Below are 17,855 nucleotides of genomic sequence, written 5' to 3' on the forward strand. Positions count from 1 at the left end.
TGAGATTCCTGCACATTCTGGAGTCTACATTATTTTTGATTGTGCATCCTCATGCCACTAGATGGCACTTTTGTAATAATGAAGAATAACAAAAGATGGGTTAGTTTACAACGGGCAGAAGGTCGTGTGTTGTGATTCTGGATGGCCAGATAATTAGCAACAATGACAAGAAGCTGCCTTGTGGGGAATCGTATGTGTCTCTTTTCAGCTAGTTATCTAACCAGCACCTGTAATGATGTATTTGAGAGTCAACAAGTGCTCAATGTGCAAATGTATTTATCTTTTCAATGAACATTGGAGATGAAATCTAGTTTCCATGTTGTCAACAATCTAAGCCAACCCAGTGTGTTTTGCCCCATAGTTGCGCAAGCATCAGTTTGTTGCTAAACAACCAACCTTATCATTTGGGGCGTAAAACAGAGGTATACTGGACCCCCTAAAAACATACCACTTCGATACAGCTACGACTAGAAGTGACTTTTCGTAACAGGTGCAGACATCGCTGGGGGAAGTAGTTTGGGGGCGTCATATTTCCGTTAGGGAACGCCTACTCTGTGAAGTGCACGTGTGCAATAACTCAATTCGCCTTTGCACTCCTTCTAAACAATGCCATATTTGGAAACTTTGAAAATCGTAAAGTCTACAAAACTTAGTCCACTCTGTTCGTAACCGTTTATAGTATTGGGAACAGAAAACTGTATTGAGATCAAATGTTTAATCGATGAGAAGATTTGCAGAATGTCTGCAATTCCATCTTCTCCCATCTCATTCTATCTTCTCCCATTGCCGGCAACTGGGCTTCCTCTCACTACCATATTTGGTAGTGAGTGGAAACGCCAAGCGGATGCTTCACATTTATACACCCAGTGAAATATCTGTTCAAATGTCAGATGTGTTCAGACTGACATGGCTACTCTAGTTGTCATGGTAATGGCGGGTGTGTGCAGGCTGCATAGGCTGATTGGTGGTGGTGCCCATTCTTCCTCTCAATCAGAAGTTGTTTTGTAGCATGCAGTCTACCCGAGATGCTTTTAATGTTCGATATGAAAGTCTACCCCAGATGCTTTTAATGTTCGATATGAAAGTCTCCCCCAGTTGCTTTGAATGTTTGAAATCTTAGTGTAAGAACACTTTTAAAGCCTCAAAGGGTAAGACGATCCAACTTTCAAAAATAGTCCTTTTTGGCTAGCCACAGCATTCAACTAGCTAGCTATGTAGCTGTTTAGCTTTCACATTCAAGCGTTCAAACAATGAACAAACTTGTGAGCTACCAGATGTTCTTGTCAAACTGTCAAGAGAGTAGCTAGCAAGCAACAATATATGCTAAATCACAGTCTAGAAACCACTTAAGGGCATTTGACCTTTCAGACAAGTCACATGGCCAGGAATCAGATTTATGTGATTTCAAAATGTGGCTTGAAATATCTGATTCCATGTGCTTTTTGTCTGTGCAGACTACAGGAAAAATATCAGATTTGACTCAACTATATACATATTTTTTTTGTATTTGAGTCAAACTTCAAACTGCCACTCTGGCGTTGCAGTTGGGTTGGACATAAAACTAGAAAACATTTATTTGACAGGTATAAAATCTGTTCTTCGTTTGCGTTGACTTTGACATGATTAAGATTTGACATATCAAAGATATTTAATTTGGGGCTTTCTGCAGAGGCCAAAGCGAATCGGATGACGATCTGATTTCCGGTCAGTTTTTCTCTTACTTGCAAAACAGTACTTGGTTATGATTTGAGCAAGATACATTGATCCCAGATCTGCGTTTACCGGTAACTTCCGTGTGCTGGCGACCACGTGTCGGTGCGCTGACCAATGGCAACGCTACTAGCTATAGCTGAACGAAGCCATGTGAGGATCTGTAAAATGGCGGCGCAGTGGCGTGGAAAAGATCAGCATATAATCACCGGCAACACGGACTTTCTGACCACAAACACATTCAATGAGGTACGGCTTTGATACATAATTTTTCTGCATACATGTGGCCAAATAAAAATTACTTGTACCACTTGGCTTGGACTATTTTTCGTGTTTGAAAAAGGCAAACCAGCACGCGGTGCCTACACGTGGATGTGAACGGCTAGTAGTAGCTAACGTTAGCTGCGAGTCGCATGGTGGCATGGGAAAATAACTACTGGTGACACAAGTATTCAACTATAATGTCTCCATTATTTCACGATTTAGTTCGGCATAAAACAATTTCATTGGCTTTCTGCAAAGTAATACCTGTCTAAGTTGCCGTGACAGTAAATGTAATGTGCTATAATTATGTAAGGAGTCAGCCAAGTTTCTTCTCTACTCGGAAAAGGCGATGTTCTGTCTGCTGCTAACGTTTATAGTTGCTGGACACCTAAAGACTGGTCGTGTTGGGTATGCGGAAGCTGGCAACAATGAATTGTCGGTTGGCGTCAATCAAAAGCAAATGATAAGATTCAATTGTTGAGTTTATTCTGCATTCACGTGGCTGCCGATATGCATATTTAGCAAAGTACTGGAACGTACACACTCACTGTCCCATACATATTCAGACAGGGACACGTTACTTTTGTAATGTTGTAACTGTTACGGTCCAAGTGTTGGGCATGTTACCTATGTCAACCATGGGCTCATACAGAGGTACATCTAATTCCGCTACAATACACCCTTATTTTACTCGTTTTTATAGCATTGCATTTCAATTGCCTTTGCGTACCACCCATTTCAGTAAATATTCTCCATATATCATTAACACCTGTCAACACTGGTCTCACACCCAGGGTCTTGTTTTACTGAACTAACTATAGCCGCTCTACTCTTGTGGGAAACATTCATGATAAACAGAGTTGTAGCTAGTGTGATTGTATAGGCCTGACATTGACGTTAATAGGAGTGAGTGTCAGGCACCTAGTAGCCTACAATGGCCTATTTCAACGCTGTCCACGTCTTTGTACTACTGTACTATCCCCGCTCAATTAAAATAATTTATATTTCCTGAGAGGTAATGAGGGATTAGTGCATAGGGACCCAATGGGCTCTGGTCCAAAGTAGTGTACTATATAAGGAATAGGGTACCATTTGGAACGTGCTCAATAATAAATAAAGGCCAAATAAAAAAATAACGTTACGCGACGCTTTTCTGTTTTCCCCAGTCTGAGCATTTTACAATGCTCCCATTGTTACTGTTCGCAGTCGGATCTCATCTCCCACACACTGATTGGTTGGGTGACACTGAGAAAAGAACACTGACTGGAAACTCTCCCAAATGCCACCCTACTCCCTATAGTGCACTACTTTAGACCAGAGAATGGGCCTTGGTCAAAAGTAGTGCACTGCACTTCATATGTAATAGGATGCCATATGGGATGCAGCTTGTGACTATCACGTTTCTCAAGATCCATTTGGATCTATAAGCCCTGGTCATAAGTAGTGCACTGCGTTTGGGAATAGGGTGTAGGGACGTAGGCCCATAATCATATTATAGACAGACAGTGTCCCAGCAACAACCACCACCACACCCAGGGAGGGGCCCGTTGTTGTCAAGGAGTGAGAGTGCGGACTAGTGTGCTATGGGCTAACTGTCACTTTTTATGACAAGCCAACTCATGTCCTTATGATGCGAGACACTTTGTGCTGCTGTTTTTACACCTTGTTGGATACATCAAACTGAAGAGTGGGAATGACTGTCCGAACATTCCCCTCCGCCCCCGCCACAGGGCTCTTCAACAGTCTGAAAACATGCACCCACACTCATTCTGATGGGAGGAAGCATACAAACGCAGCCTCAACAAACACTAATGACTAGCAGCTTGTTTTATTGTATTCAGACTGCCCTTTGAGTTATGTTACTCAAGTGTCTTTTAGTAGAAATGTGTTAACTTTCTCAATCTTTCCTTAATTAATTTTACATTTACATTTTAGTCATTTAGCAGACGTTCTTATCCAGAGCGACTTCCCCCCATCCTTCCTCTTTGCCACTTTCTGTAAATACATTAAAGAAGAACGTAAGAAGGGAGGGACCTTTGGACTTTCTCCTCCAATACGGTTGGGAAAGAGACGAGGAGATGGGATGTGGGGAATCACAAAAAGACTTATGATCGAGCAACTGTTTCTGTAGGCTGCGTTTACACAGGAGGCCCAATTCAGATATTTTTGCTTGCTCTTTTGACCAATCAGATCAGATCTTTTTCCAATAATTGGGCAGCCTATTTGCCTGACTCGTGATTGAACTTGTTCTCCCTTTCTGATCTTGTTGCTTGTTACAGGCTGTCCTGGGTAAAGGGGAAGTCAGTGATCTGGAAATGGACACTCACTCCTGCCTGGACCCTTCCATCCTGGCTATGTTTGAAGACTCCGCCGTAACTGCAGAGGTCAGTATCAGGACACAATGTTGGCCAACATTCAGATATACAGATATTCATTACGCTGATTCTGTTGTAAAACGTTTCTTAAAAGAAGGCAAACGAAACGGGGAGGGAACTACCTGAATTTGTCCTAGAAACTCTAACTTTGTTGTTTGCTACCGTTTGGGTCTTAAACGGTTTCCGTAATGAATATGCCCCTGATGTAGACCCTGTTCCCATCCGAGACAGGTTCTACATCAGTGGTTCCCAAACTTCAGGTCGGGACCCAATCTGGGGTCCCCTGAGAAAATGTGTGATCTTATCAAACAAATTAAGATTTTTTAGAATCTTCCAATGGGTCTAGAGTAGAACCTTTTAGTGTCAACTAAGGGCCGTTTACACTATTAGAATGCTCTTTCCTGTCGTTATTATGAGTTGGGACAGCCTGCGGGACCTAAAGTTGAGGAAATATCAACACGCAGCGTTAACTAGGGAATATCATGTTTCCAAGTGGGGTCCCCTGCATTTTCTAGTGTCCATTTGGAGTCGTGTGCAGAAAAACTCCTGGTTTACAGTAACTTGTCCAATTAGAAACAGAAATGAGAGATGCCAGTTGTATTATTTTTAATTAATTCAATTTATTTCAGAAATGAATGACATTTGTTTTTCAGACTAGGAGCAGACTGGATGAGGAGAGTGAGTCCACGTTGTTGACAGCTCTAACAGAGATACTGGACAGTGTTGACGATGAGACCCTGTCTCCCTTTGACACCCTGCCTGAAACTGGGCTCTTCTCTGACCAGAGGCTACGGGACAACTCACCGGTGGGTAAAACCAAGTGTGGGTCTGTGTGTGTGATTCAGAGTAACCAGCAGTCCTACTCTGAGACGCTGTGTGAATACAGTCCCAGGTGTTGTTGATTTGATGACAATCAGGGGTACTGCTTTTATTTTGGTTTTATCTGGAAGTCATGGTGAAAATGGTGTCTGTGGGAGGACGTGATTGTTGTTTTGTAATTACTGTATTTCTCCTGTTTGGTGTGTTTCTCCAGTTGAGGCGGCTGCTGAGTTTCACACGGTCTCCACCTGATAAAGAAGCACTCTTTCGTTCCATAAAGACCCCCTCTTCATCTTCATCCCCCTCTTCCTCTGTTGGAAAGGTAGAAACCTCATCCCTTTCTGTTTTATGGAAGTGTGTGTGTGTCAGATTAAAATTAGCCGTACTACTACTGGTAATCCCACCCGTTAATCTAGGTTTACAGAGGTCATTTCAATGATAAAAGAACCACTAGAAGAGTGCTCTCCAACCCTGTTCCTGGAAGCTATCCTCCTGTAGGTATTCACTCCAACCCTGTTCCTGGAAGCTATCCTCCTGTAGGTATTCACTCCAACCCTGTTCCTGTAAGCTACCCTCCTGTAGGTTTTCACTCCAACCCTGTTCCTGGAAGCTGCCCTCCTGTAGGTTTTCACTCCAACCCTGTTCCTGGAAGCTATCCTCCTGTAGGTTTTCACTCCAATCCTGTTCCTGGAAGCAACCCTCCTGTAGGTATTCACTCCAACCCTGTTCCTGGAAGCTATCCTCCTGTAGGTTTTCACTCCAACCCTGTTTCCTGAAGCAACCCTCCTGTAGGTTTTCACTCCAACCCTGTTCCTGGAAGCTATCCTCCTGTAGGTTTTCACGCCAACCCTGTTCCTGGAAGCTATCCTCCTGTAGGTTTTCACTCCAACCCTGTTCCTGGAAGCAACCCTTCTGTAGGTTTTCACTCCAACCCTGTTCCTGGAAGCAACCCTTCTGTAGGTTTTCACTCCAATCCTGTTCCTGGAAGCAACCCTCCTGTAGGTTTTCACTCCAATCCTGTTCCTGGAAGCAACCCTCCTGTAGGTTTTCACTCCAACCCTGTTCCTGGAAGCAACCCTTCTGTAGGTTTTCACTCCAATCCTGTTCCTGGAAGCAACCCTCCTGTAGGTTTTCACTCCAATCCTGTTCCTGGAAGCAACCCTCCTGTAGGTTTTCACTCCAACCCTGTTCCTGGAAGCTATCCTCCTGTAGGTTTTCACTCCAATCCTATTTGTAACTAACCTGGGGTGTATTTATTACGTCTTGCAACGGAAACCGTTTACTGTTTAAGAAGCAAACATAATGAAACGGGGAGGGTCCTACTTGAATTTGTCCAATAGAAACTCGCTCTGCCTACAAGAAAATCTCTTGCACAGTTCGTTTTGTATACTAAGTCTTGCGTAGTTGGTTTTGTATACTAAGTCTTGCGTAGTTCGTTTTGCATACTAAGTCTTGCGTAGTTCGTTTTGCATACTAAGTCTTGCGTAGTTCGTTTTGCATACTAAGTCTTGCGTAGTTCGTTTAGCATACTAAGTCTTGCGTAGTTCGTTTTGTATACTAAGTCTTGCGTAGTTCGTTTTGTTTCGGTATGTTGCATTGAAAGGGGCTAACATTTCGTTGATTCGATCCCAATTCCCACAGTAGAGGGAAACGTTGATAGTGTTAACTAACGGGGGAAACTAGAAAGTCGAGTGAGGTTCAGTCTCATGCTTCTCTGCGCGGGCTGATATTTAATCTGCGTGGCAGTCCGAGGCGAGCTGCGCCCCCACGCATGCACCGTCACGCAAAGAAAATAATTCTGTCGAGGGGCACTTTGAAGATGCTGGAACAGTCAACATTTACTTTTCCTCTGCAAACAAAACAAGTTACGAATAGAAAAATCGGACAACCCCATTGTAGAATTATCTATTTCTATGCAAGATAAATATTCCTCTCGAGGCACATTCACGTTATGAGTACCATAGGAAGAGCCCTGCGCTGGAGTAACTTGTTTGATTTCAAATAAGAAAAACGGTTAAAGATTTACATTCGTTTTAATGTACTAAATAAAATGTCTATCATAATGAATTTGACATACATTAGTATGGGATTGGGTTGTGTCATAGTTTGGAAATCATATACAAAAAATATTAGTGTACTAGACTATGGGATTGAGTTTGTCATGAAAAATATTACAGAGAATGATATCTTTATTAAAAATAGAGAAATGGCGAGCACGATTATGAGCATAGCTGGCTCTGCTGGAATAACAGTCTTGACGTCATTCTTCCTTACAGGTTGAGACAGTCATTACTGACAGACCCAGGAGGGCTAGGCTAACTCCCAGAGCCCAGGGCTCTTCCACATCCATACAGAGGAGCGATGGAGAGGTCCACATTCACAGTCCGCCTCGGGGCTTCAATCTGACCAATCAGGACTCGGGAAAACTTTTCCTTGACCAATCAGAAGTCAGAGCGCTGAACTCTGTAGAGAAGGACCATGGCTACTCCTCTACAGTGTCCCTGGTGGACCTGGTGAAACTCATGCACCCCTACTGCCTGAGGGTGTGCCTGGATGAGGAGGAGAAGGACTGGGTCGGCACATCCAGGCAGGAGGCCTCCTCCCTGGGGGAACGGAGCGCGGACCAGAGAGTACCCCTGGAGGGCGAGGTGTGGAGGTATACGAAGCCTGGTTCGGAAGAGAGCGATGAGGAAATTGATGTGGACGGATCAGATGACGAGTGTCCCTCGGGAGGAGGGATGAAGGATGAGAAAGAGGGGGGTGGAGAACAGGGAAGTAAAGGTGAAGAAGTGAAGCAACTAAAAAGTCTACTTGTGAAGTGGGACGTGTCCCAAGAAGGCCAGAAGACCAAGAACAAAAAAAGAGTGAGCTTCGGACCCGTCCTGGTGACATCCTACGAGCTACCAGAAACAGACGAACTTGACTTAAACGTGCTCCCGGACTTGAGCGAGCTCACCAGCCAAATCCCCATTTTTGACTTCAACAACGACACGAAAACAACGACCATTTCCCTCACAACATCCTCTCCAGAGTCTTCAGCAGCATCGTCAAAGGACAACCAACACCCGGTTGTAACTGACATACCTGAAAGGACCGGAGATAAGTCGTCGTCGGAGCCTCCACCACAGCAAGGCGAGTCCAAGCCCAGACCGGCCCTCAGTCTTCAGCAGTACCGCCTGCTGCGCCAGCAGAAAATACTACCCCTGGTGGTGAAACCTGAGAATTACACCACCAAATGGCCCTCTCTACCTGAAACCCCCAAGGAGTTGCCTCCTATACCCTATTTGCAAGGACCTAAATATAACGTTTTGGGACCAACGACCACACATCATTACATAGGAAGTAAAACAGGGGATGATGTCAGTGGATTCAAGCCTATATCTAAGACTAGGACAAAGATTGTCTCTCCTGCTTGTCCCAGTAAACCTGGTAAAGGCATTGGCATCAATGGATCAAAGCCTGTAAGAAGTGGGACTAAGACTTCTCCTGCCAGCTCAGCTTTAAAGCCCAAACGCAACTCAATGGAAGCTAAATCTGCTAATTATGTTGGTGTATTAAAGCGTATTTGGACTGAGACCATCTCTCCTGCTAGTCCCTTACCAAGTCCCAACCTGAACTCCAACTCAGTGGCGGGTCTGGGCCAGAACAGGACGAGCCCAGAAAAGAGTGCTGTTGCTGTCAGTAGCGACCCCCCAAACCCTGTCCTGGTCCCACTACCAGGAACCCGCCCATCTTTGGATGGATTTGATAGGAGCCATGGGACCAACCAGGAGAAGCAGGAACAATCTCTACCTCTGTCCACCACCCAGGAGTCTCCGGCGCCCAAGCCCAAAATGGTGTTCTGCAACCGGGATCCAAGCCTGAAGAGCACCAGTCTCCTCCTTGAGATCCAGCGGAGGTTCTCCACCAAACAACCATTACGGAAAGCACTTCACACCCAAAACACTGCAGAGACCACGAAACAAGGGGATCAGCTTCGCTCTCTCAGTCCAAGGAAAGGGGTCGAGACCGTACCAGAAGGGTCCAAGTTTTCCCCAAGTGCACCAGTAATGGCAAGTCCGTCCTCCAGGCCCTCAGTCCATCCACCCACCCATGCTGTTGTTGCTCCTTACCCAGAGATGGAGAGGGCAAAGCGGGTAGCCCTTGGGAACCTCCCCCATGTCCAACTGTCCACATCTCCAGAGAGTAGCACCTGCATACAGACCCCCACCTGCGGCACAGGTAAGCCAGATGAGCCATAACACACACACAAACAATATATTTTGGTGTAGGGTGAAGTTGACTCTGATTTTGGGTCAGTTTATCATTTTACTTACTACAGGTTAAGGTTAGGATTGGGGAAGTGGAATCTGATCCTAGATCTGTACATAGGGGAACCTACACCCTGAGTATGTATTTCTTCAGATAAAGCTAATTAAGCTAGAGATAAAAGTGGATGATTTGTGATTTAGTTAGAGCTGGTGTGAAATGAACAAAAATGTATCATTTGTGATGACTTTGATATCCTGTGTCATTCTTTCTAAGCCTCATTCAGAAAGAGATTGTTGTCTCCATGTTCAGCTGAAGGAATCAAAGCTTTAAACATGTACTAGATTGACGACTGCTTTTCAGAACGTGTTTATAGTTTTGTATTTGTTTTGTAAGGAGTGGGGCAGTCCCACTCATATTTTTCAGATAGGAAAGATGGAGAGGAAAAAGAGAGTTGCTGAAATAGCAGGGGTCTGGAACCCATGCTGTGGGGGTGTATGTGTTCTGGAGGAAGCAGTTTAGAACACTAGACCAGCAGAACGTTCACCTTGATGAACTGCTACCGTCCCTGCATTCTGAAACTGATTTCTCTTGGTCACGTTGCAGGAATCGAAGCCACAGATCTGACCAGCCTTCTGGAGCGGTTTGAGGAGACACAAGGTGAGTGAGGGATCAGTGGGGTTTTGTTAACTCTCTCCTGTTCTTCTTCCAGCTATACTACGTCTCATCCATTCTGGGATTTGCATTCAGATGTATTGATTTGGTTGATGCATACATCCCAGCTACCCCTGTCCCTGTCATCTTAAACATGGTGCTGGAAAAAGGCACAACAGATCCTAAATCAGCACTCCTACTGTAAGATTCAACCCCTGATCTTGCCTCCCTCATGGCTGTGTCTCTTCCCACAGCCAAAGAGGAGACTGAGAGTGAACCTGAAGGCAGTCCAGATAGGAGCCCTGTTGGAGATGAAGAGCTGAGCAGTAACACTGAAGGTGAGTTAAAGGAAGGTCCTTTCTATTATGCAGAAGGAATCCGCCTGGAGACTTGCACCCTATTACCTCCTTAGTGCACTACTTTTGACCAGAGCCAAATATGGGCACTGGTCAAAACTAGAGCACTATAAAGGGAATAGGGCGCCATTTGGGATGAACCGGTTCTTCGACTTCATTTCTAGTTTAGTCCACACAGTTGCTCAGAGGACTTTGCTGTGGTTATTCTCAGAACTTCAGTTTATCATCTGGTTTGTTGCTTTCTTTCCAGGGATGCTGACACTGCTGGGTGCCTATCTCCTCAGCACCCAAGAAAAACTCTGTCTTCCAGAACCTGCTGGCTTTCCAGAACTTGTCAACACACTCAAACCCCTCAGAACTCCGGAACCCCTCAGAACTCCGGAACCCCTCAGAACTCCGGAACCCCTCAGAACTCCGGGACCCCTCAGAACTCCGGGACCCCTCAGAACTCCGGAACCCCTCAGAACTCCGGAACCCCTCAGAACTCCGGAACCCCTCAGAACTCCGGGACCCCTCAGAACTCCGGGACCCCTCAGAACTCTGGAACGTTGCGATACTCAGGAACCTCTCAGCATCCAGAATGTTCTCAGCACTCAGGAACAGGCCCCTGCACAGCCGCGCTGGAAACCGCTTACCCCTGTCGCACCTCAGAGGAAGCAACCGGCGACCCCCAAACCTCTCCCTCCCAAGGCCATCCAAATCATCGACCCCCGTCCTCTAACACCCAAAAAGGCCCACCCCCTCCCCCCAAAGCCCCCTGTCAACCCCCCTGAGTTCCAGACACCAGTATCTGTCTCCTCGGACCACGACTACTGTCTATCTCAGGATCAACCAGGGAGTAATACTACTATGCTATGCAGCAAAAAACAAACGATACTCCCCGACCACCAACCAATTCCCAACCCCTCCTCAGTGCCTGGCACGCAGAACTCTGGGAAATATTTGCGCCAGCAGCAGCCAATGGACTCCAGGACTGTTCCAGAGACAGAACTTCCCTCAGACTCTGCTCCGCCATCTACAGAGAGCTCCCCCTCTAGGACGGACGCCATTACTGCAGGGGAGACACAGGAAGAGAGAACCAGCCCCTGCATCCCTTCCCCTCCTTCACCCAGTCCCCCTGCCAGAGGTAGGAGGTCGTCCCGGCGCTATCGGACAAGGTCTTCATGCTCGGACTCTAGCTCTAGGTCCCCTTCTTCATCATCATCTTCCTCATCCTCCTCCTCTCGATCCAGGTCTCGCTCTCCACCCCGAAAGAGGTAGGTTCAGATCCTGTGTGGTGACTGTTATTGCTCTTGAATTGAAGTTGGGGAGGGGGAGCATGGTAGTGGGTGTGGTGACTGTTATTGCTCTTGAATTGAAGTTGGGGAGGGGGAGCATGGTAGTGGGTGTGGTGACTGTTATTGCTCTTGAATTGAAGTTGGGGAGGGGGAGCATGTTAGTGGGTGTGGTGACTGTTATTGCTCTTGAATTGAAGTTGGGGAGGGGGGGGGCATGGTAGTGGGTGTGGTGACTGTTATTGCTCTTGAATTGAAGTTGGGGAGGGGGAGCATGTTAGTGGGTGTGGTGACTGTTATTGCTCTTGAATTGAAGTTGGGGGGGGGGGGCATGGTAGTGGGTGTGGTGACTGTTATTGCTCTTGAATTGAAGTTGGGGAGGGGGGGGCATGTTACTGGGTGTGGTGACTGTTATTGCTCTTGAATTGAAGTTGAGGGGGGGGGGGCATGTTAGTGGGTGTGGTGACTGTTATTGCTCTTGAATTGAAGTTGGGGGGGGGGCATGTTAGTGGGTGTGGTGACTGTTATTGCTCTTGAATTGAAGTTGGGGAGGAGGGGCATGGTAGTGGGTGTGGTGACTGTTATTGCTCTTGAATTGAAGTTGGGGGGGGGGGGCATGTTAGTGGGTGTGGTGACTGTTATTGCTCTTGAATTGAAGTTGGGGAGGGGGGGCATGTTAGTGGGTGTGGTGACTGTTATTGCTCTTGAATTGAAGTTGGGGAGGGGGGGGGCATGGTAGTGGGTGTGGTGACTGTTATTTCTCTTGAATTGAAGTTGGGGAGGAGGGGCATGGTAGTGGGTGTGGTGACTGTTATTGCTCTTGAATTGAAGTTGGGGGGGGGGTTATGTTAGTGGGTGTGGTGACTGTTATTGCTCTTGAATTGAAGTTGGGGAGGGGGGGGCATGGTAGTGGGTGTGGTGACTGTTATTGCTCTTGAATTGAAGTTGGGGGGGGGGGCATGGTAGTGGGTGTGTGTGGTGACTGTTATTGCTCTTGAATTGAAGTTGGGGGAGGGGGGGCATGTTAGTGGGTGTGGTGACTGTTATTGCTCTTGAATTGAAGTTGGGGGGGGGGGGGGGAGCATGTTAGTGGGTGTGGTGACTGTTATTGCTCTTGAATTGAAGTTGGGGGAGGGGGGGGGCATGGTAGTGGGTGTGGTGACTGTTATTGCTCTTGAATTGAAGTTGGGGAGGGGGAGCATGGTAGTGGGTGTGGTGACTGTTATTGCTCTTGAATTGAAGTTGGGGAGGGGGAGCATGTTAGTGGGTGTGGTGACTGTTATTGCTCTTGAATTGATGTTGGGGAGGGGGGGGGGGGCATGGTAGTGGGTGTGGTGACTGTTATTGCTCTTGAATTGAAGTTGGGGAGGGGGAGCATGTTAGTGGGTGTGGTGACTGTTATTGCTCTTGAATTGAAGTTGGGGGGGGGGCATGGTAGTGGGTGTGGTGACTGTTATTGCTCTTGAATTGAAGTTGGGGAGGGGGGGGCATGTTACTGGGTGTGGTGACTGTTATTGCTCTTGAATTGAAGTTGAGGGGGGGGGGCATGTTAGTGGGTGTGGTGACTGTTATTGCTCTTGAATTGAAGTTGGGGGGGGGGCATGTTAGTGGGTGTGGTGACTGTTATTGCTCTTGAATTGAAGTTGGGGGGGGGGAGCATGTTAGTGGGTGTGGTGACTGTTATTGCTCTTGAATTGAAGTTGGGGGGGGGGGGGGGGGGGGCATGGTAGTGGGTGTGGTGACTGTTATTGCTCTTGAATTGAAGTTGGGGGGGGGGGCATGTTAGTGGGTGTGGTGACTGTTATTGCTCTTGAATTGAAGTTGGGGAGGAGGGGCATGGTAGTGGGTGTGGTGACTGTTATTGCTCTTGAATTGAAGTTGGGGGGGGGGGCATGTTAGTGGGTGTGGTGACTGTTATTGCTCTTGAATTGAAGTTGGGGAGGGGGGGCATGTTAGTGGGTGTGGTGACTGTTATTGCTCTTGAATTGAAGTTGGGGAGGGGGGGGCATGGTAGTGGGTGTGGTGACTGTTATTTCTCTTGAATTGAAGTTGGGGAGGAGGGGCATGGTAGTGGGTGTGGTGACTGTTATTGCTCTTGAATTGAAGTTGGGGGGGGGGTTATGTTAGTGGGTGTGGTGACTGTTATTGCTCTTGAATTGAAGTTGGGGAGGGGGGGGCATGGTAGTGGGTGTGGTGACTGTTATTGCTCTTGAATTGAAGTTGGGGGGGGGGGGCATGGTAGTGGGTGTGGTGACTGTTATTGCTCTTGAATTGAAGTTGGGGGAGGGGGGGCATGTTAGTGGGTGTGGTGACTGTTATTGCTCTTGAATTGAAGTTGGGGGGGGGGGGGCATGTTAGTGGGGGGAGGGGGGGGGCATGTTAGTGGGTGTGGTGACTGTTATTGCTCTTGAATTGAAGTTGGGGGGGGGGAGCATGTTAGTGGGTGTGGTGACTGTTATTGCTCTTGAATTGATGTTGGGGAGGGGGGGGCATGTTAGTGGGGGGAGGGGGGGGAATGTTAGTGGGTGTGGTGACTGTTATTGCTCTTGAATTGAAGTTGGGGAGGGGGGGCATGGTAGTGGGTGTGGCCAATGGTACGGTACTTTCTATTGCTGTTTTAAACCTAATTTCTTCCAATTCTACACATGTTGCCATGAGGCGGACAGAAAAAAAGATCAGTTTTGAAATATTTTTTTTTGCAGTTTTACACATTTTGCCAACGTTATAAGCCACCAATCAATGACATGAGATTTTAACTTCTCCCTGGCTGTCTACTTTTTATTTTGGTGATTGTTAGTTCTAAAAGATGATCTTCAAAAGAAATATCTCCATTACATGTTCTACATACTTTACATCTGGTTTTAGTCATTAAGTTTACACACAACGTTTACCAAAATGTATTTTCTTGCTTTAACCCACATCTTCTCCTTCCTCTCCTCCCCATCCCTCTCCTCTCCTCCCCATCCCTCTCCTCCCCATCCCCCTCCCTCTCTTCCCCATCCCCCTCCCTCTCTTCCCCATCCCTCTCCCTCTCCTCCCCATCCCTCCTCCCCATCCCCTCTCCTCTCCTCCCCATCCCTCCTCCCCCACCAGGTTCTGTCCCAGGCGTTCTGAAAGCAGCTCCTCCTCGTCGTCCTCTTGCTCCAGCTCCGTCTCCCGTTCCCCGGTTCCCTGCCGGTACCGGCTCCCCTACCCACAGTCCTGGAACCGCGCTCGGTCCACATCAAAGTCCTGGACTCAGTCTGGTTCCAGATCTAGGTCCAGATCCCCCTCCACACTGGCCCACAGCAGGGCCCAGAGGTGGAAGGACTGCTGCAGGTCACTGATGGCATTAATACTTTTTTTAAAGTATTTTGTAAAAGTTTTTAGGGGTGTGTATTATTAAAGGAGTTCTGAATGATAGTTAATAATACAAAAGCCACACTGGTCTTCCGTAGTCCATCTCACCTCGCTGTCTCCCCTCCCCCAACCTTCAGCTCCAACAGGGACTCCAGGAAACGAAAGAGACAACAAGAGATGAGGAATCAAAAACTAAAAGCCATAGTGAGTACTGAGTAGTACATTACAAACCGTGGTACACCTTGTGTTGTTGCTGTTAACATTTTAGAAATATATTTTTTAATACTTTTTAAGATGTTAAATGTAAACGTGACATTACTTCCTGATTGATTTGGAGACCAAATTGTCGCCAACTGTCCTCTTCGGTTCCCACCAGATGGCCAAGCTGCAAATTGAAGATTGGCTATATCATAAACATTTCTGGAAACCAAAATTAGCTTTTTGATCTTCAATTTAGGTCAGGAATACAATACAATAACACAGATGTTTCAGACAACAAGCACTTTAATTCCCTCTGACATCATGGCATGTGTGATATAACAGCATGTACTACAATGTATTTGAATTACATTTCTGGAGGCTCATCTCCTCTGAAACAAAACCAATACAGATGTGCCTGGGAGAGACCTGCGGCACCGTGTCCCCTTTCACAGATCTCAGCTTCATGTTTGGGTTTCAAATCTGATTTTAAGAAGATCATTTGTAGAAATCTGCAGGGCTTGTGATAGTGACAACCCTTGGTGCGTTGTTTTGTGTGGCCAGGACGAGCGCAGGGTGGTGTACGTGGGCCGCATCCAGAGGACCATGATGCACGCGGAGCTGAGAGAACGCTTCTCTCTGTTTGGAGAGGTGGAGGAATGCACCCTGCACTTTAGAGACAGGGGGTGAGTCTTTCTTTCTCTGCATCAAAAGAGATGGACAAAAATCATTAGCATCAGTGTCTTTAAACTCTTTCTTCTCTAGACTTTCTCTGGCCTCTTTCCCCTTCTCGCCCCCTCACCTCTCCCTCTCTGTCCCCTTCACCTCTCCCTCTCTGTCCCCATCACCTCTCTCTCTTTCTCTCTCGGTCCCCTCACTTCTCTCTCTCTCTCTATCCCCCTCACCTCTCTCTCTGTCCCCCTCACCTCTCCCTCTTTCTCTCTCTGTCCCCCTCACTTCTCTCTCTCTGTCCCCCTCACCTCTCTCTCTCTCTCTCTCTCTCTCTCTGTCCCCCTTCACCTCTGTCACTCTTTCGGCCCCCTTAGATATAATAATACTTCATTTTATTTATTGAACACTTATTTCACCAGGTAACTTACCTTTGTCCATGTCAAGTGCTTAGGAAATAACAATTTCTTAACCTGTGTTCTGTTTCCATAGCGACCACTACGGCTTTGTGACGTTCTACAACATGAAAGATGCGTTCTCAGCCATCGAGAACGGCTACAAGCTGAGGAGACCTGACGAGCTGCCCTTTGACCTCTGCTTCGGGGGCAGGCGTCAGTTCTGCAAATCTACGTACGCCGACCTAGGTGAGTACCTTTAAGGGTCCCAAATGAGAAAGGGAGATACCTACTCAGTTGTTCAACTGAATGTCTTCAACTGAAATGTGTCTTCCACATTTAACCCAACCCCTCTGAATCAGAGAGGTGCGGGGGCTGCCTTAATCGACATCCCATGTATTCGGCGCCTGGGGAACAGTGGGTTAACTGCCTTGATCAGTGGCAGAACAACAGATTTGACCTTGTCAGCTTGGGGATTTGATCCAGCAACCTTTCGGTTACTGGACCAACGCTCCTAACCACTAGGCTACCTGCCACACAATGGCACCCTATGTTGATTAAGAATGTTTATCGGCCTCTCGGACGAAGGCTTTCCCCTTTTGGGAAATAGATGATATGAGTTTATTAAGTCACATGCACAGGGTCGCAGATGTAATTGCAGGGTAAACAGGTTGAAATCATAGCATGTTGGTAACTGAACTGGTTTGTTTCACCAGATTCTAATCGGGAAGAGGAGGACCCCACTCCAGCGAAAAGTGAGGAGGAGGAGCTGGACTTTGACACGCTATTGAAGCAGGCACAGAAAGGCTTGAAGCGGTAGCAGAGTCCTGGAGGAAGAGAGGGAGCCAAGAAAGGAATGATGGAGACCCTGTTCCCTATAGAGGGCACGAACCTTAGGGCTCTGGTCCCAAAGCAGTGCCCTCTATAGAAAGGAATGATGGAGCTGTCACCCTGTTCCCTATAGAGGGCACTAACCTGAGGGCTCTTGTCCCAAAGCAGTGCCCTCTATAGAAAGGAATGATGGAGCTGTCACCCTGTTCCCTATAGAGAGCACTGACCTGGGGGTTCTGGTCCCAAAGCAGTGCCCTCTATAGAAGGGAACGGGGTGTAATTTGGTCCTGCTCCAACAAGTTAGAAAGACTTACCTCAGAGATATACACATACTTTAACATTGTAGAAATGTTGTTTTAACTTGTTCACTTTTAACTCATTGTATTTACCGTGCTAGCAAGACTGTTGATGCAGTAAAAAGATTTGTAAGAAGAAAAAAATCATATGAAACTTATTGGAATATTGTAGTTTATTTATTTTTTAAAGGAAGAATCTTTAAATATCTTTGTTTGCACTAATATTGCATTTGCAAGCTTTGCATTACTCTCGTCTGTTACAATGTTTAAAAAGTTGAGATTCCCTTAGTCATTTTATTCCCAATTATGAACATGTTCTTTATGAATGAATAAAGACTATTATTGTGTAATACTGAACTAGTGTCCACCCCATTGCCCTGACTGGACGGATCCATGGACTGACAGATGAAGGAATATCTCAAACCCT

The 17,855-nt window shown here is 46.7% G+C and overlaps 1 protein-coding gene across 2 annotated transcripts; it reads left to right on the forward strand.

The window, feature by feature from the left end:
• The first annotated feature begins 1,810 nt into the window (after positions 1-1,810).
• LOC139568021 (peroxisome proliferator-activated receptor gamma coactivator-related protein 1-like) lies at positions 1,811-17,785 on the forward strand. 2 transcript variants are annotated; one of them, XM_071389693.1, is made up of 13 exons: positions 1,821-1,959; positions 4,254-4,358; positions 5,003-5,155; positions 5,383-5,490; positions 7,445-9,389; positions 10,023-10,076; positions 10,325-10,408; positions 10,677-11,682; positions 14,794-15,018; positions 15,177-15,243; positions 15,802-15,923; positions 16,399-16,550; positions 17,018-17,785. In XM_071389693.1, exons 1-13 carry the CDS (start codon positions 1,828-1,830, stop codon positions 17,119-17,121), a joined length of 4,257 nt encoding a protein of 1,418 aa, XP_071245794.1. In that variant the 5' UTR covers positions 1,821-1,827; the 3' UTR covers positions 17,122-17,785. The 2 variants fall into 2 exon arrangements, with proteins under 2 accessions (XP_071245795.1, XP_071245794.1); XM_071389694.1 differs by lacking the exons at positions 15,802-15,923; positions 16,399-16,550; positions 17,018-17,785 and adding an exon at positions 15,416-15,795 and having other exon boundaries at positions 1,811-1,959.
• Positions 17,786-17,855: the final 70 nt, after the last annotated feature.

The sequence above is a fragment of the Salvelinus alpinus genome, chromosome 2, assembly GCF_045679555.1.
Source record: "Salvelinus alpinus chromosome 2, SLU_Salpinus.1, whole genome shotgun sequence".
Taxonomy (NCBI): domain Eukaryota; kingdom Metazoa; phylum Chordata; class Actinopteri; order Salmoniformes; family Salmonidae; genus Salvelinus; species Salvelinus alpinus.